General features: G+C 39.6%; 1 protein-coding gene across 1 annotated transcript in view; it reads right to left on the bottom strand.

The window, feature by feature from the left end:
* Positions 1-394: 394 nt before the first annotated feature.
* The window catches only part of METTL24 (methyltransferase like 24), a 171440-nt gene continuing 153145 nt past the window's right edge, over positions 395-18689 (bottom strand). Inside the window, exon 5 of the mRNA XM_036767909.1 lies at positions 395-877. Within this exon, the coding sequence (XP_036623804.1) occupies positions 563-877 (315 nt within the window). The 3' untranslated portion in view covers positions 395-562. The remainder of the gene's footprint in view (positions 878-18689) is intronic.

Genomic DNA, 18689 nt, shown 5'->3' with positions numbered 1-18689 from the left:
CAACTCTCTGGCCACTATTACATGCTGCTTCTTGATAATTATAATATGACATTTATATGGCACTTTAAGATAGTCAAAGCACTTGACATTTGAACCCCATAAGGTAGGCATTCTTAGTCCCAATACAGAGATTTTAAAAAAAAAAAAAGAGTCTCACAGAGAGTAACTTACCTAAGGTCACTGGTCAGAGGCAGGATTTAAATCCACATCCTCCTGCCTCCAAGTCCAGCTTTGTATCCACTGCACCAGAGGTGTCAAACTCAAATACAAATGAGGGCCACTAACCCACATATAAGGATCTCTGTAGACCACATATTGACTTAGTTTTTAAAATGTCATATTATCTATGTTTTACCTTATTTATATTTGCTTTGTAAAATGTTTCCCACATTTTAATCTTGTTCAGCCTGCACTAGTGAGTGTTGTGGGCCGTATTTGACACCTCTGCTTTACACCATGTGTCTGCCTCTCATAGGTCCTAGACATTCCAGTAATTATCTAAATGTTTGCTTCAAATCTTACCATAAACAACTCATTTATGCCCATGAACCCTCTTCACATCTTACTTCCATCTCATGTTCACCCAGCTGAGAACATAGCAGCTACTTGCATTGAAAAGTTCTTTCTTTAAGAATAGCTGTGGTTTAGATAAGTCTTTGTAAGTGTGAAAGAGCCTGAAATCCTTCAGTTCTAACTCTTTGAGGAGACTGTACCAGAAGCGGACCACAGCGCTGTCATTGCCACCAATCTCAAACCCAGGCCAGTGGAGGTGAATCTCAAACACTAGCTGTCCAATCTGTTCAAGAACACCTTCCAGGATCAGATTTTCCAAAATTTTCCATTCAGCACTTTCCAGGTCAGCCTTGAGGACATCAATCTGTAACAAAGGAAAAAGAGAGAATAAAGATAAATGTAACCCTATTAGCAGACTCCATAACGACTGTTAAAAATAACATCCCTTGATGCCAGAGGTTTAATTTCTAGTTAGTAAGTGTAGACAGCACACTTTTTTTTGTAAATAGCATTTTTTTCCACTTACATGTAAACATAGTTTTCAACATTCATTTTTGTAAGATTTTGAGTTCCAAATGTTTCTGCCTCCCCGCCCCCTTCCCCAATATGGCAAGCACTTAGGCTATGCATGTGTAATCACGTTAAACATATTTCCACATTAGTCATGTTGTGAAAGAAGAAACAGAACAAAAGGGAAAAACAACGAGAAAGAAAAAAAAACAAAAAAGTGAAAATAGCATGCTTTGATCTTCATTTAGACACCATAATTCTTTCTCTGCATGTGGATAGTTGTTTCCATCATGAGTCTTTTGGAATTGTCTTGGATCATTGTATTGCAGAGAAGAACTAAATCTATTATAGTTGATCATCACACAATGTAGCTGTTACTGTGTACACTATTCTTTTGGTTCTACTCACTTTACTCAGCATCAGTTCATGTAAGTCTTTTCAGGTTTTTCTGAAATACTCCTGCTCATCATTTCTTACAGCACAATAGTATTCCATTACATTCATATACCACAACTTGTTCAGCCCTTCCCCAATTGATGGGCACCCCCTCAATTTCCAATTCTTTGCCACTACAAAAAGAGACAGCACACATTTTAATGAAACCGTTGGGCATTAATAATTTGTCTTTTATATTTTTGACTTCTATCTACACTTTTTCCTCTACCAAATCCTCATTGGATTCCCCTTTGTGTTGTGAAGGTGACCCTGGGTTTTTGAAGGTCATATCACTGAAATGCAAGTTCGAGCAGATGCTACCATACTAAGAAGGCATGAGTCATCAAATACAGTCTCCACGAAAGACTGTTACATCTGCTTTCTAAGAATCAGCCTAGTTTAGGCTCATCACCAGAAGATTGGCCACTTGGAGATCAAGTCTTTGACCATGGCAACCCATGGGACACAGAAAAATACAAAATGACCGTTGGCCCTGAGCAACCCCCTTGTGCTTCTTCAGTGATGATAGAAAAGTGGGTAATAGATAGAAAAGAATAAGGCAATTCTTATTTCCAGTAGCTCATGGACAAGAATCACACAAGATGGGCAGGCACAGTTGGGTTGCAATTTGCATCATTGAGAGAGTGCCCCTTGTTAATGACATCACAAGTTCACTGGAATATTTGCACTTCAGTTCAAAATATGGCATCTTACTACACACATTACATATGGACACATACAGACAGTACAATTTTAAACTTTAATAACCTAACACTACACTAAGAATTTTGGGACACCCTGTAGGTCGTAAGAGTGTGTAGTGGATAGGGAATGCTCTGGTTTGTGAGGGATATTGTACTTCTGTACTTGCTATAACTTCTTGATAAATATATCCTTATAAAAGCTAATTTATGCTAAATGCTTAATTGATATTGAGGAGATATGGCCTGTTTAGATGGTATTATGGGGAATATGCCAGACAAGGACTTATCAGCAAGAGTATTAGAATCTCCAATTCTTCAAGGCTAACCCTAGAAACTACAAGGAAAAAGTAGCAGCCACCCTCTGGAGATATGACTGGGTAGTATTTTGGCGTATTGCTATAGTAGTCCCAGAATCTATACTAAATTTACATATCTCCTCCATTAGAAGATAAGCTTCTTGAGTAGAGAGTCAATTCTCAACATTCACATGTTCAACTTTTGCGACATCAAGCATTTGAATGATTTTATTACTAACCGCATTTTCACTTTTACGTTGCCAACCAGGAACGTTCACAACCTTATACAGTAAAGGAAAAAAATGAGAGGCGGGATTCACCCAAGTTTGTGAAGGGGCTGGTATCCTACTAGGTGCCTCACTGGTCTGGTTCATCCAAATGTAGTAAAGAGCTCCCCTGGGTATTTGTTACATACTTTCATTGTTTACCTTTAAAACTCAAGTTTTGTGTTGAAATTATGCCTCCAAAGCAGAATGCAAGTCCTTTAGTCTTTAAACCCAAACTGCAAAGTCAGGGATGTAGTTTAGTGAGAAAATAAAGGTGTTAGGTAAACTTCCTGCCTGAATATCTGCAGGAATTCATATACAACACAATGCCACTACACCTCCATCTGGTGCAGTGAAATAAGATTCAAGTTTTAAAAACTGTTTTCATTGGATGTATAGTATTTATAGTAGGCAGTTAGGTGACAGTAGATAGAATGCTGGGTCTGAAGTCAGGAAGACTCATCATCTTCCTGAGTTCAAATCTGTCCTCAAACACTTACTAGGTGTGTGACCCAGGACACATCACTTCACCCTGTTTGCCTCAGTTTCCTCATCTGTCAAATGAGCTGGAGAAGGAAATGGCAAACCACTCCAGTATCTTTGCCAAGAAAACCCCAAATGGGGTACAAAGAGCTGGATAAGACTGATGACTGAACAACAACAAAATTTATGTCACTATAGATTTAATGTGTTATGAAAAGTCAATGTTGTCTGAAATCAATGTTTTTTATTGAGATGTTAGCACAAAAGGTCACAGAAGTCTAGGGAATAGCAAGAAAAATGTTTGGCATGTTATCAATTTTATTTTGTGTACTACCTTTTATGGGTTATTTTATGGTTACTGTGTTAGGAAAAGTGCTTATTTTCAGAAGTATTGTTTTGTTATAAAGGATTGTGTGCAGAAAAGGTATTTTCAGCAATCTCTAGAGAAAGATTAGTTTTTGGTGGTTGTAGGAACCTAACCTCTATTTCCCATAGGCTCAATGTATCAACATTTGCCTTTTGTACTTTTGTGCCATTTTCTAGGAACATTACCCTCATGAAAGTTGAGGATTGGCTATAATTTCATTTTATATTCTTAATACCTAGCATAGTGCCTGACACATAGTAGGTACAGAATAAGTGCATGTTGAATAAATGCATGAGTCAGAAGGATACCTTAAGTTAGATAACTATTTCTGCTCCCACTCCTAACTTAGCTGACTTTAAGCTCTGTGCCTCAGTTTCTCTACCTTTCCAGATACTCTCTCTTTCTCCTTTAATATGGTAATGCTACTTAGAGGAGTTAGTAGACTTGAAACAGGCTTAGAGGAAACAATGCTCATAATTAGAGAGTAATCTAAACAGGTAAACTGATTAAGGTATCACCAAACATATTTTAACTTCTTTCAGTTTGCAAGAGGTAAATTTGCCTGGTATTCCTGAGGACTCAAATTATTTCTGATTATCATATCGTGACAGTGATAGAAAATAGACATATAATAAGAAAAATGATTTTACAAATATTATCTGATTTTATCTTCATGAGAACCTTGGGAGGTAGGTGCTACAATCACCTCCATTTTATAGATAAGGAAGCTAAGAAGAAAAGAGGCTAGCTAAATTACTTGCCCAGGGTCAGGATCAGAAAGTGTTTGAGGCCAGATTTAAGCTGACTCCAGGCCCAGCATTCTATCTACTATACCACCTCTTGATCCAAATACTAGTAGGTAGTAAAATGAAAAAGGATGAATCTCATACCTCCTCAACAAGAATTAGGCAGTTAGCTAATTTATACTTGAAAAAGAAGAGATACTTTTCAAAGAAATGAATGAGGAAGCTGATGAAAGCCTTCCACTGAAAAGCACAGTGCTAGTCTCAGAGGGGGATGAAAAAGCAGACAAACTAGGGTACCTGCCCTCAAGGAGGTTACTTTCTGGTAGAAGAAGTTACCATAACAACCAAATATAATACAGAATATAATGTGAAAGAGTAAAAAGTATATGGCTTTAACGGGTAAAGAAATGGGAACAGTGAGCAATCTTATTGCTGTGGAGGCTACAACTGGGAGCATTCAAATGGAAATTATGAGAAAACTGAGGGGAAGAGAGAGAAAAAGGGGGCAGGGCAGTAAAACACAGCAGAAACAAACCAACAGGCTGGTAAGAAGAGAAACAGATGTTTAGGAGGTTCCTCTTTCAAATTATGCAGATTCTGCTACCTCTGTTTAATGCTGTCATCACCATTTCCTTCCTCTCCTGAGAGTTAATATTTAGAGCAATGGGAAGGAAAAAGCTCCCAGCAAAGCCTCATAATCCTGGGCAAAGTCCGGGGAACATCTATAAAGCAAACTCACTGTCTGGCTTTGTGTTACTATAAGTCAAGTGAGGAATATTTCCATCTCCTACTGAAAGCCTGTTCTGATGCCTCATCGTGGCATGGGATTCTGAGCTCTCAAAGGCTGTGGTAATGGAGCACAAGTTTTGGGGGTTCATACCAAGCTGAAAAGACTTCCAGGCTTTAACCTTGCTAAGGGCACAGAGGCTCATGACCAAAGTGCTAGACACCAATGAATGACTTTTTCTTGGCCACAGAAAACCATGAAAAAAATATCTACTAAGGTGTGTAGGGTTGCAATGTGCTCTAGGAGAAAGACCTCTCACAACAACAAAATCACAGATTTGAGAAAGTGAAACCCATCAAGTCAGGAAGGGGAAGGAAACAAACATTTGGCGCCTACTATGTACAAGGCACTATACTAAGCACTTATTTGATTGTCACAACTGTGTGAGGTAGGTGCTGGTATTATCACCATTTTACATTTCAAGAAACTGAGTTAAACAGAATATAAGTGACTTGCTTGAGTCACACAGCCACTATGTGTCAGAAGCCAGATTTGAACTGAGGACTTCCTGATTTCAGGCCCAGTGTTCTATCTATGATGTCACCTAACTGCCTCTAAACAGGCATTTAGTAAGCACTTACTATATTCCAAGAATATGTGTAATGGCAACCAAAGTGGGACTTTTTGCTGTTTTTTCTTTTGGAGTGCTTCTCAGCACTAAGGCAACCAAGTGCCTTTGATTGAGCCTTGCCTTTGATTGAATCAAGAGTCTTTGATGACCTGCTTAAGAGACAAGAAAGCCTAAGTCACGTGAGTTTGAGTCACATGGTTATGATGCCCTCTGACCCTGAAGAAGTGTATATATACTCTGAGGTTAGCATTTTGCTTTGGGGGCTCACTCATTGGAAGAACGTTCATGTGATTTGGCCAGACGAGATTCTAGGTAGCCATTAAGGAGCCCCCCCCTGGCTTTGAAAACCCAGATATTGGTGCTTTTCTCTTTGGTAACTATGTATATATTGCTATGGACAGACAGTTAGAACCCTGTCTGCTGATTTGTGTTATTTGCTCTGTTTATATGATTTCTGTTGTAATTTCTGTTTGTGTTTCCTCTGAAGTTCAGGGTGCTGACTTTTTCCCCTGAACTGAGTGAATGATATATGTATGTTTAATTAAAGTGAGATTGTAAACCCCTTAAAGTTGCTTTCCTTAGAAAAGCACATCAGAGAACCTGTACTAGCTAACCTACACTAACCCTCCTATGTGCTGGTGTTATTGGCCTAACACCTCCACAGCAACTGCTAGTAACATTGGTGTTACACCATGCTAAGTTTTGGAGACAGAAAGAAAGGCAAAAACACTAGCATAAACAACTGAGTATATAAAGATATAGACAAAGTAGATAGAAGGCACCGAGAGGAAACAGCATTAGCTGATTGGGGAGGAAGAGGGGGAGGGACCTGGAGTGGGTAAGGTTTGATCTGACTCTTGATGGAAATCAGGGAAGTGAAGGGACTGAACATGGGGGGAAAGCTAGTGCAGACAGAAGATGAAGTGTCACATTTGAGGAACTGAAAACACTCTGGAGAGTGCCCAGAAGAGAGTAAGATTTAAGAAGTTTAAGAAGACTGGAAAGATAGAACAGAGTATTCATTTAACAATAGTAGCTGGCTCTGGGAGAGATCTCTGCTTAGTGGCCTAACAAAGGGAAATTTTTTTTCTACTTCAGTGGAACATTGAGGCTTAAAAATTATCAGAAAAAAGTCAGAAAAACCAGAGAACTTGAAAGTTAGATTTTGAACATACTGTATATTTAAGAAGAAAATCACACTGTGCAAAATTGAGATCCACAGTTTTGTACATAGACAGTTCCTGATTAATGTAAGTGGACTTCCTCTCCCCCCACATCTCTACTTAAAGCAATTTTTACTTAATTAGAATTTGTCAGATAGAGCTGGGGGATAGTGGAGGGGGGGGTCAGGCACACAGTTCAAGGATATGTTGGGGAGGGGGACAGAGAATTGAGGGCAGGAGGAGGAATACAGGAGCAGACACATGGGGGCTGGACATGGACGCAGACAGGAGAGGACAAGTGACCCACAGAAGTCAAGATAGACATGCTGTACTAGGAGGGAAGACATACACACCAGGGCCTGACCAGAGAAGGGGAATATGGGAAGTAAGGCAAAGGTCTCTTCTCTCCACCTGGGAGGTCTCAAGCCAAGTACCCAATCCAGCTTTCCCTTCTTTGCTTTCACTTGGAGGGTGTTTTTTGTTGTTGTTGTTGGGCTGGTGGGACTCCAGGGAACACTGAGGGTTTTCAGGAGCAGTGTGAGGGAACACAACAATGTATGGTAAAGTTAACTTAGGTGGTTTTTTGGAATACAGATTTCTTTCAGATCTCTTGTAAAGTTGAATTTGCAATACTAGCTTACATAAAGTGAGAACCACTCCTACAATCCATTTGATTCGATGTTAAGCTCAGAATTAAAAAAAAAAGAAAAAAAAGAAAAACACCAGAGAAATCAAATTATCAGAAGCTAAATGTCCCTAAACCATCTGGCTGTCACTTTGGAAGTTTCAAAAGAAAAGAGAAAGAAGAAAGGAGAAAAAGGTTTCCTTTCTCCACTGGAGAATTAAGCAAAGCAGATTTCCTGGTGAACGTGCATATGGTAATAATTATCAATTCCTTTTCCCAGCTCAGGGGCACTGGAATTTTTATGGATTGCTTAATCTATTATTAACTCCTATGTAGAATACTCCTAGGTCTAGGTTAATTAGGTTGTCCAGAGAATCACTTTAGCTAAAATTTTTAGAATCACTTTAGCTAAAGAATTTTCTTCTGCTTGAAAAAGAGCTCAGAATCACTGAAATCTGTTGTGTTACCCACATGACAATCCATAACAGTGTTCCCCCAACACTCCAGTCTGGCAAAATATCTCACAGTTGCCTACCTCCTATGGCTCAGTTCTTATCAGCTTTAGAGGCATGCCTGGGTAGTTCCTACGGAAGATAAGGAGGAACAGGAAGAAGAGGAAAAAAAAGGAAAAGGAAGTTGTGGGAGGTGCAAGATGAAAAGGGAAAAGGGAGGAACCATTTATTAGGGTGTTAAGTTTTAAGAATTTAAGTATGACTTAAGCATGCTTTAAAAATGACCTTTGGTTTGAAAATTTTGCTGCATGGGGATGAAAGGCTTGTCCACAGGTTGTTTTTGTTCATATTCTCAAAGAAGACTAGTGACATCAGGAGGGTGATGTCTTGACTCGAAAGTGAACTGGATTTAAGTGAGGCAGAACAGTGCAAAGTCATCAGCCACACTCTCTCCTTCAGCGTCATTGGAGTCCAGTGGCAAGATACAGGTCAATGGGACCCATGATGGCCCTGCATGCAGTGGGAGACGTTGGCTTTTTTAACCTAAGGTCTTTCTCAGGTCTCAGTTTGTCTGAGGCAATACCCATTCAGTAGTTAAAGACTAGGAAAGAACTGAGGTAAAAGATAGCCTACTTTGTCTTGATAAAAGAATCTGTCAGGGAGGAGAAGACCCACAGAGTTTTCTGTCCATAACAGTGGTTAGAAAAACACTGATCTAGAAACTCTACAGTCAACAACCACCCTTCTCTCTGGGTATAAAGCAAAGTATAAACTCTGTTTTTGCATGTATTTATGTTGAATGTGATTGATTAATTAGAAAATTAAAAGGGTAACATCAAGGTTAAGCTAAAAAATGTAAGACCAATAATTTATGGGAATAATTTATGGGAACTCGTCTTTTTTTCTTTCAAAATTTTAGTGTATTTATAATAAAATGCAACAAAGCATGACTTACTAGCAACTAGGAAATTATCAGACTGAGTTACACAAAACATATGCTTTCTAAGGGGATCAGATTTTATTTTTCCAAATGTTAATCAATTATAAACAATGATGATTAGCATGTTTTTTACATACTTAATTATGGAGGTGGGAGAAGGAATCGTACAACAGGAAATGGCAGGTGATATGATGACAAATATCAATAAGAAATTATTTTTTAAAATGCAAACTGTCCCTTCTCATCCCACCTGTCACAAAAACTCCACTTAAGTTGAACTAAGTTAATTTATCCAGCCAACTTCAGGATTGCACCATATTGAGCTGCTGCTTTCTGGATTGAGAGTTGTGGTAGCAAAATGGTGTGAATAAAACATGAAATTTTCTCTTTCTGTCTGTATTTTCTATTAGCCAGAGGCTCAGGCCTCAGAAGTTCATATTACCATAACCATTTTTACAGCCAAGGTTCTCATTATTACCACTTGATACAACCGACATTATTGCATTATTATGAAGCATTAAGCACCTCTGAATAACAACGCTTCACATTTCTGAAAAGGCCTTAATGTGCAGCTTATCAGCAATCAGAACTCGGAAACCTGGGCACCAGAGACTCTGACCCCCATGAAGTCTGTTTGCATTTTTCAAATCCTGGAAAGTGCTGAGCCCTTTCCTAGTTGAAAGAGTTTAGTTATTTCAACCTTCACCTCCAATTCAAGAGAAAAGCAATTTCTCACCGGGGTATAGTTCAGAGGGTAAATCAGATTCAAATCAGTTCAATTTCAGATAATGCCTATTGACCTCTGGAGAAAATGAAGAGATTTTCTTTGCTGCAAGGGAATTTAAAAACAAGGCTGTAACCTAAGGCATAAGTGGAGTATACAGTAGTCTGCACAGTAGGACTTGAAGGATTCAAAAAAGATACCCCAGTCCGTCTCTGCCACCACCACTATCATTATTCTGTTCCACTGGCAGCTGAAAGACTTCGTAAAGAGATGCTTTTTCAATACTCTGAGTGTGTTAACTAGCATATTACCAGGGGTAAATTTATCCAATCATCACATTTAGATAAAGGTTTCTCCAACAAAATTGCTGAGAGAACAAAAAGAGCAGAAGACAGGCCATCTTTACTCTCATGATGGATGTTGCAGAAAGGATGATGGACATCTCTTGTGTTCCAAGTGTGGATTCCTATTCAGTCAATGAGCATTTATTAAGTGCTTACTAAATGCTAGACACTGTGCTGAGCACTAGGGACACAGATTAAAAAAGCAGAATCCTCCCCTGTTCTCAAGAAGTTTCCATACTAATAGTGAGGTATGAGGGGAGGGGGAGAACACATATGTAAATAGTTATATGCAAGACAGATACAGAGCGAATACAGAGTAACCTTAAAGGGGATGACACTAGCAACTGTTTGTTCTTCATTCTCGAAGAGGACCATGATATCAGAAAGGTGATACCATGACATGCAAGTGAATTGAATTTAAGTGAGAGAGGGCTGTGCAAAGTCACCAGCTTCACTTTCTCCTCCAGAGCCATCTGGGTCCAGTGGCAAGATATAGATCAGGATGACTGGATAAATTTTGGATAAATTTACCCCCGGTAATATGCTAGTTAACACACTCAAAGTACTGAAAAAGCATCTCTTTATGAAGTCTTCCAGCCATCAGTGGGACAGAATATAGAGATAACCCTGGATGCAGTGGGAGACCTTGGCCTTTTAAAGCTAAGGTCTTTAACAAGTCTCAGTTTGACTGAGGCAATACCCATTCAGCAACTAGAGCAACCAAGAAAGGCTTCCTGTAGGAGGAGGCATTTCAGCTGACTCTTAAAGGAAGCCAGGAATTCCACAAGGTGGAGGTGAAGAGGAAGAACATTCCAAGCATAGGGAATGGTAACTCCAAAGTTAACAGAGACAAGAGACACAGCAGTGCCTAGATCAGCATGCCTGAATTGAGGAATGCTTGGAGAGAAGTAATGCATAAGATAGAAAAGGATCAGCCAAAGAGTTTTAAATTCCAAATTGAGGATTTTATGTTTGATCCTAGCAGAAATATGGAGCCACTGGAGTTCATTGTATAAGGGAGTGACACAGTCAGACCTATGCCTTAGGAAAAGAATTTTGACAGCTGTGTGAATGGTGAATTGGCATGAGAAGAGACATAAGCCTGGAAAACCAACTAGGAGGCTATTATAATACTCTAGCCAAGAGGTGATGAAGGCCTGAACTACAATGGCAGCTTAATCAGTGGAGGGAAGGGGATGGATGTAGAAATGTTCTGAGAATGGTGATGTTTGCTACACAGATCAATAACATGTGGAGTCTAACACAGTTTGGGTCACTATCTTACCACTTTCTGCTATAATAATGACCCCTTAATCCTGCGTGTGAGATTCTGACAGTCCCAACTCTCTCTGAGGCCTGGGAAAGACCTTAATTTAGAAAGGTCAAAGTCATCCCTTGCATCCTGGCCCATCACCAGTCATCTTGACTTCTGTCTTGCCACTGGACTCCAATGACTCTGGAAGAGAGAGTGAGGCCAATGACTTTATGCAACTCTGCCTCACTTAAATCCAAATGACATACAAGTCAAGGCATCACCCCATGAAATCACTGGTCCTCCTGAAGAATGAAGAACTAACAACAACAACATTCCTAGAACAATCTTAAACCCAGAAGCAAGATAAAATGTCTCCAAACCTTTTGGAAATAAATAGCCAGCAGAATTCCCAGTTAGAGAGGTTGTATATTGAGGTTGAAAGAACACCGAGTTTAGTTTCAGAGAATCTAATTTTAGATCCTGGCTATGCTATTAGTAAAGTTACCTCTGTGACCCTTGGATAAGCTGCCACATTTTTCTGGGCCTTGGATCCTTCTGTAAAATAAGACGATTGGCCTAGATCAGGGGTTGTTAATCTGTTTTTATTTTTTAATATCATGTACTCCTCTGGCAGTTTGGTTAGGCAGCTAGGTGGTACAGTGGATAGAATGCTGGACCTGGAGTGAGGAAAAATGAGTTCAAATCTAGCCTTAGACACTTACTAGCTGTGTGAGGCACTTAACCCTGTTTGCCTCAGTTTCCTCATGGGTAAAATGAGCTGGAGAAGGAAATGGCAAACCAGCTCCAATATCTTTGCCAAGAAATCCCCAAATGGGGTGATGAAGAGTCAGACACAACTGAACAACATCATCATGAGTCCCTTATCAGAATAATAGTTTTCAATGCATAAGGCAGAATACACAGAAGAGGAAGCCAATTATATTGAAATACAATTATCAAACTTTTTTTACGTTTTACATTCCTCATTCCTGGAATGAGCTCTGGGTTCCCTTTTACCTCTAGCCCTTTTTCAGACATACAGTCAAGCCTGGCATTTACATTTTACGTTTTACATTCCTCATTCCTGGAATGAGCTCTAGGTTCCCTTTTACCTCTAGCCCTTTTTCAGACATACAGTCAAGCCTGGCCTTGGACCAAACTGCAAAGGTAAGTGAAATTTGGATTAGGTGCCCTCTACCTATCTTTCTACCCTTTATGCTCCATCCTGGCACCTCCTTTCTCTCTTCTGTAAGCTTTTATTTTTAAATTATGAAATAACACAAGCATTTCCATAACATAGTAGAATAATAATTTTTTAAAAAAAAAGATGATTGTGCTTGAAATTGCAAATCTATTATGAACCACCATCTAGGCACCCATAGAACCTTATGGCATCATAAAAATCCATCATCCTGCAGCTCTTCTTTCAGGCCTGCTCTCCTGCAAAGCCTACCATATTCCAAAGTTCCAACTCTGCCTCCTCCTCTGCCCCTATCTAATCTTCAATTTTTGGCAGTACATATCCCACGAAGGAGGAAAACGATCTGATTAAATGACTTTCCACTAAATTATGGTTAAATGAAATTCCCTTATTTGTGGTGGAATATCTGCATTAAAAGATATGTTGGATAATTCAAAACAAGTCAAAAGGGCATTTGATGTGGGATTAGGAAAGGTAGGCTGAAATCCTAGTTCTGCTATGTGGCCTTGGGAAAATCACTTAACTTCTGAGACTCAATTTTCCTATCTATATAATGGGAGTACTGGACTCTTTTCAGGACTCTTTCAGCTCTAAATCCCATGACTTAGGGTTCCCCTCCCAGTCACCCTCCCCCAAGACAGCAAAACCACAAGCCCTATGATTAATTAACTAATTAATGGCAACTGGGGCAAAGCCAAGTGAAGAATTGCATAGAGGAAGTTAAGATATGGTAGAGTAGCAGGCTTTTCCAACAGTCCTGAAAATACACCACAGAAAACCACAGAGACGTGCAGATGACTGCCTACTTCCAACAACAGCTCTGTTCAAAACAGAGCTAACTTCATTTTACATGCAATACTTGGTTAGCTGGTTTCCCCTGGCAACTGTTATTTCTGCCCTTGGATACAATCTGGGAAGCAAACAGAGAGGCTTCTGAAAGCAGATTAGAGCTGGGAGGAGACCTATCAAAAGGCAGCTGTAGGAAGGAGGTGTAATATTCACATCTCCAGCCTAGACAGGTCTTCCTACTTTGTGTGTGAAGTCTGTGAGGCTTCTATAATCAAAATAGGTTAAAACAGGGGAATTTAGACCCATTTGTAACCCAAGGCTCAAAGCCTATTTACATAAAACTCTCTTAACTGATGGAGGCTGATTGCTCCGTGCTCATGAGGGGTGCACTTGGTGGAAACTTGAGAGAAAGAGGACCACCTATCTTCTCTCTAGAAGATGGAAGCCACAGAACCATGATCTCTCTCCTCCTAAACCCTCCCACAACTCTGCCCCTCATGCAGGCATGGAGCATTGAATCATCAATCTTCACCAATGAGGGGAGTCTTATACAAATGAGCTTTTGAGGCAAAGGTCACATATTGGTTTCGTGATTATGCTCTAGGCAGCTGCCTCTGGATGAATGGTATTGCTTGTTTAGTGTAGTTTAAGCCAAGTAAAGAGGCAGACAGTGTGGTATAAGGAATGGAAAGCTGGCCTCATAGTAAGGTAAGGTTCCATTCCTACCTCTGACCCATACCAGCTGTCTGACCCTAGGCAAATCGCTTAATCTCTTAATGGCCCAGAGCACTGAGAATATAAATTGGTAGAGGTGATTCCCAAATGGGAATTCTGCCTAATGATGAAATCAGAGATCTGGTCCAAACCCCTCCCTGGTCCAGAACACCAATAGGTATGCTTTCTTCAGATGCAGGTAACTAAGACACATAAGCTGTACCACACTATTCACTCCTCTGTCCTTTTCTACAAAAATGAAAATATCTTAAGAAAATCACACTACTCACGTGAACTAACCAACCATTCTGGAGAGCAATATGGAACTATACCCAAAGGGCTATAAAACTGTGCTAGATCTGTGTCCCAAAGAGATTTTAAAAAAAGGCAGGAGTGGGGTGGGCAGAGGGAGGGAAGGCAAAGGGCCTATTTGTACAGAAATATTTATGGCAGCTCTTTTTATGAGGGCTAACAATTGGAAATCAAGGGGATGCCCATCAACTGGGGAATGGCTGAACAAGTTGTGGCGTATGATTGTAATGGAATATTATTGTGCCATAAGAAATGACATACAGGATGATTTCAGAAAAACTTAGAAAGACTTATATGAACTGGTACAAAGTGAAGTGAGCAGAACCAGGAGAATATTATACACACTAATAGCAATATTGTACAATGAAGAACTGCAAATGACTTAGCTATTCTCAGCAATACAATGATCTAAGACAGGGCTGTCCAACCTTAGGTTTTTATTGAAACAAGAGACAACATATTTTGATTTCCCATTATAGCGAGAGCTCTGCAGTAGCTTGGCTTCGTTTACTAAAGCATTTATGTAAATTTCTATGTTTGTAGGCAGGCAGCATAAATCGCACTGTGGGCAGCATTTTGGACAGCCCTGATCTAAGACAATCCCACAATAAAAAGGACTCAATGAAAAATGCTATCTGCCTCAAGAGAAAAAAAACTGATGCTGTCTGAATACAGACTGAAGCATACTATTCCTTCCTTCCTTTCCAAGTCTTCTTGCACAAAATGACCGATATAGAAATGTTTTACGTGACTGCATATGTATAACCTATATCAGATTGCTTGCCATCTCAGGGAGTGGGGAGAAGAAGGGAGGCAGAGATAGAATTTGGAACTTAAAACTTTTTTAAAAGAGTTAAAAATTGTTTTATATGTAATTGGGGAAAAATAAAATACTACTTAAAAAAGAAAAAAATCACACTACTCAGAGATTAATCTTTATTTTCCATTTATAACATTAAAGCAAGGGTTGAAAGAATTGCAAACTCCTAGGAACAGATTTAGTAACTTTTGCATTATCATAACTTAACTTTTAAGAGTTTTGTTAAGTCTTACAAGCTACACCTAATGAAGAGTTATTGTGTTTCTTTCATCTCTGGGACTTTCCATAAGTGCCCATCCCATCTTCTAGGCTGTGCCTGGCTGTTCTTCACAGCAATTTCCTTCATGATTTCTGACTTCTCTGGGAGCACTAAGTGTTCTCAATTTCCCTCTACCCCAACCAACTCTTGGTCCCTCCTGGGTACTATCTTTCTATTACATGACAATGATCTGCCTTCTTAAAGTGGAGGTCAAGGAACATCCCTGAATTCATAACTCATCTCCTAATTCATACATTTAGAGCATTTCCCTAATGACCTACCTTAAAACCTGGCTTCTTATTAAAATAGAACCCATTTTAAACAAGGTAATATCAATCCCATGATAAAATATGCAACCCATCTCATGACGAAGAGAAAATGGACTCAGGGAACAGACAGCCATGTTTTCTGGATGTGGCTAATATGGAAATTAGTTTTATTTGGAACACAAACACACACACACATACACATACATATATGTATGAATGTATGTATATTTAAGACTGGATCTCTCTATCCTGCTCAGTCTGGAAGTACAGGGACTACTCATGGGACAGAAACTCTGACCTGTTCTGTTTCTAACCTGGGCCAGTTTGGCCCTCCTTAGGCATCCTGATACCCCCACAGCATTCTCAGGGTTTTACCATACTGCAGCTCAGAATCACAAGCTCACAAGATCCACCAGGTTCAGCCTCCCTGATAGCAGGGATTACTGATGTACCATTGGACTCAAGAACTATGTATATTTATTACGAAGTTTTTGTTTTTCTTTATTCAATGGGAGTTGGGGAGGGGGAGGAAAGGAAGAAAGGAAAAAAATAGATTTTTGATCATTAAAAAATAAGGAAAAACCAAAAATAAACAAGATAATATCAATTTCTTTACAAATACATGTGATATCTATTATAGAATATTTAGAATAAGTAGAGTGGTCTCCAACAACACAGCAGGCAAGAGCCATTCAGTGAGGCAGCAGACACCCCTATAAACCCAAATGGACCCTAAGGTATCACTGTATCGCAACACAATAATTAATGTTCATAATGCTGCCCCTTGTTGTATTCATCCTTTGTTCGGGAAGAGGACCAATGACATCATGGGGTGATGTCTTGACTTGTATGTATATTGGATTTAAGGGAGGCAGAGTTGCAGAAAGTCATCAGCCTCACACCCTCCTCCAGAGTTGTCTCAATCCAGTGGCAAGACAAAAGTCAAGTCAATTGGCAATAGTCCAGGATGCAATAGATGACGTTTGTGTCTTCAGCGTCTGACCAAGCTAAGCCCTCCAGTGTCTGTCTCAGCTGCCTTCATGGCTGTTGGAATAAATTGTTCTTATGTACCCTTCTACCAGAGGAAGACTTCACATACTTGGAGTAGACATTCCTCTAACTCTCTGATGAGTTTGAAGCCCACTGACTACCCTCAACCTGGTTTAGCTCATCTGCCCAGATGGTTTTACTAGAGTGTGGCCACTATGCTACAGCTTCTTGGAGACACAGGTGAGAGGTGGGTGAAAAGGTGGACACCAAAGGTGCATGAGCAGCCCTGAAAAGGTCTTGGCAAGCCCTCATACTAGAGGCACTAGTCCTCCTTAAACACCCTATAATGATGACCCTTAGTCAGATAGCATCCTTTGTTTGCAAAGGTAAGGAACACCTTTGGAGGGAAGAAGATTTCCAGCAAAAACAATGAGAATTTAAGGTTTTGACATTTAAAGAACCAAATTTCACTTATCTGAAAAGTTCTAACATTTAGAACCCACTGCATTCCTTGATTATACCCAATAGAGTACTGGTATACGCACAAAAGTCCTATTTTGTTGGCTGCTTGTGGTTTATAAACCTGGATTCTTGTTGTTGTTACTTTTTATATTGATTTTTTAAAAAAATAATCAACTCTCATTAGCAGACACAAACATTCCAGTTACAAAGAATAAAAAAGAATGTATATGAAAACATAGGCTTCTGTTACACAGTCTATTTTTAAAGGAAAGTAGAAAGGAAGCAAGCATTTGTTTGCTTTGTTGCTAACCACTTTACCAACATCACCTCCATTTTATCCTCACAACAACTCTATGAGATAAATTCTATTATTATCTTCATTTTATAGAAGAGGAAGCTGAGGCAAAGAGATTAAATGACTTGCCCAGTCTAGCAGGCAGTAAAATGTCTGAGGCCAGATTTGAACTCAGGTCTTCATGACTCCATGGCTAATGCTCTAGCTACTGTGTCATCTAGTAGCCACTATAAGCTCTTGTTAAAGCATATAGTAAATTTAAAATAGTAGTCTTTTTAAAAAGGTGTTGATTAGTTTTGGTTGACTTATTTGTAAAGGAAGGTATCTATTTGGGTGATGGGCATGTTAATGAGAAAGGGTAGCCAGGTGGTACAGTGGACAGAGCACCAAACCTGGGGTCAGGAAGACTCACCATCTTCCTGAGTTCAAATCTGGCCTCAGACATTTAGTAGCTGTGTGACTCTGGGCAAGTCCCTTGACCCTGTTTGACTCAGTCCCTCATCTGGAGAAGGAAATGGCAAACCACTCCAGCATCTTTGCCAAGAAAACCCCAAATAGAGTCATGAAGAGTCAGACACAACTGAAAAGTGACTGAGCAAAGAATGTTAATGAGAAGTGGAAAAGAAGCAAACAAAAGAAGTTCAGAACTGGTCACAATCAATCAAGCAACGATAAGTGCTTATTATGTGCCAGGCACTGTGATGCGCATTGGGGAGACAATTCAAAGAATAAGCCAACAAATAGGGCTATATTTCACTACTTTTCTACGCCTTACTCAGTACCCCAACAAGCAGAAGGCATTGTCCACATCAGTCTTCTGATGCCATGATTGGGCACTGGGTTGATCAAAATTCTACAGTCTTTCAAAGTTGTTTTCCTTTACATTATTGTTGACCCTGGGTTCTCAAAAGCTATGCCAGCAGACTGAAATTTCTGGTTAAGATACCAGCAAGTGGGAAGGAAAGACTTGGAGTATGGTTCTAATGATAGACTGTGCCTATATGGCATAGTCTATACTATGACTATTATGGAAGGGCTCATCACCAACAGTATGCCTTAAATGTGATGAGTTATTTGGCCATGATAATCCTGAAAACAAAGAAAAATACAGACTGGCCTTCAGTCCTAGGGAGCACTCTTCCCTTGCTACAAAGATGGTGGTAGATTGGATGGAAAGGGGAATGGCTGCTACCACATATGGCATGGGACCTATTGAAGGCAGCTTCCGCAAAAATCACAATCCTGGACTACTTAAAAATATTAATTTATTTTTTATTGTTGTTGCTGTTCAGTTGTGTCTCTTTGTGATCCCATTTGGGATTTCTTTGACAAAGATAATGGAGTTTGCTATTTCCTTTTCCAGTGCATTTTACAGATGGGGAAACTGAGGCTAGAGA

The sequence above is a fragment of the Trichosurus vulpecula genome, chromosome 7 (genome assembly GCF_011100635.1).
Source record: "Trichosurus vulpecula isolate mTriVul1 chromosome 7, mTriVul1.pri, whole genome shotgun sequence".
Taxonomy (NCBI): domain Eukaryota; kingdom Metazoa; phylum Chordata; class Mammalia; order Diprotodontia; family Phalangeridae; genus Trichosurus; species Trichosurus vulpecula.
This window is presented reverse-complemented; position numbering and strand designations above follow the sequence as displayed.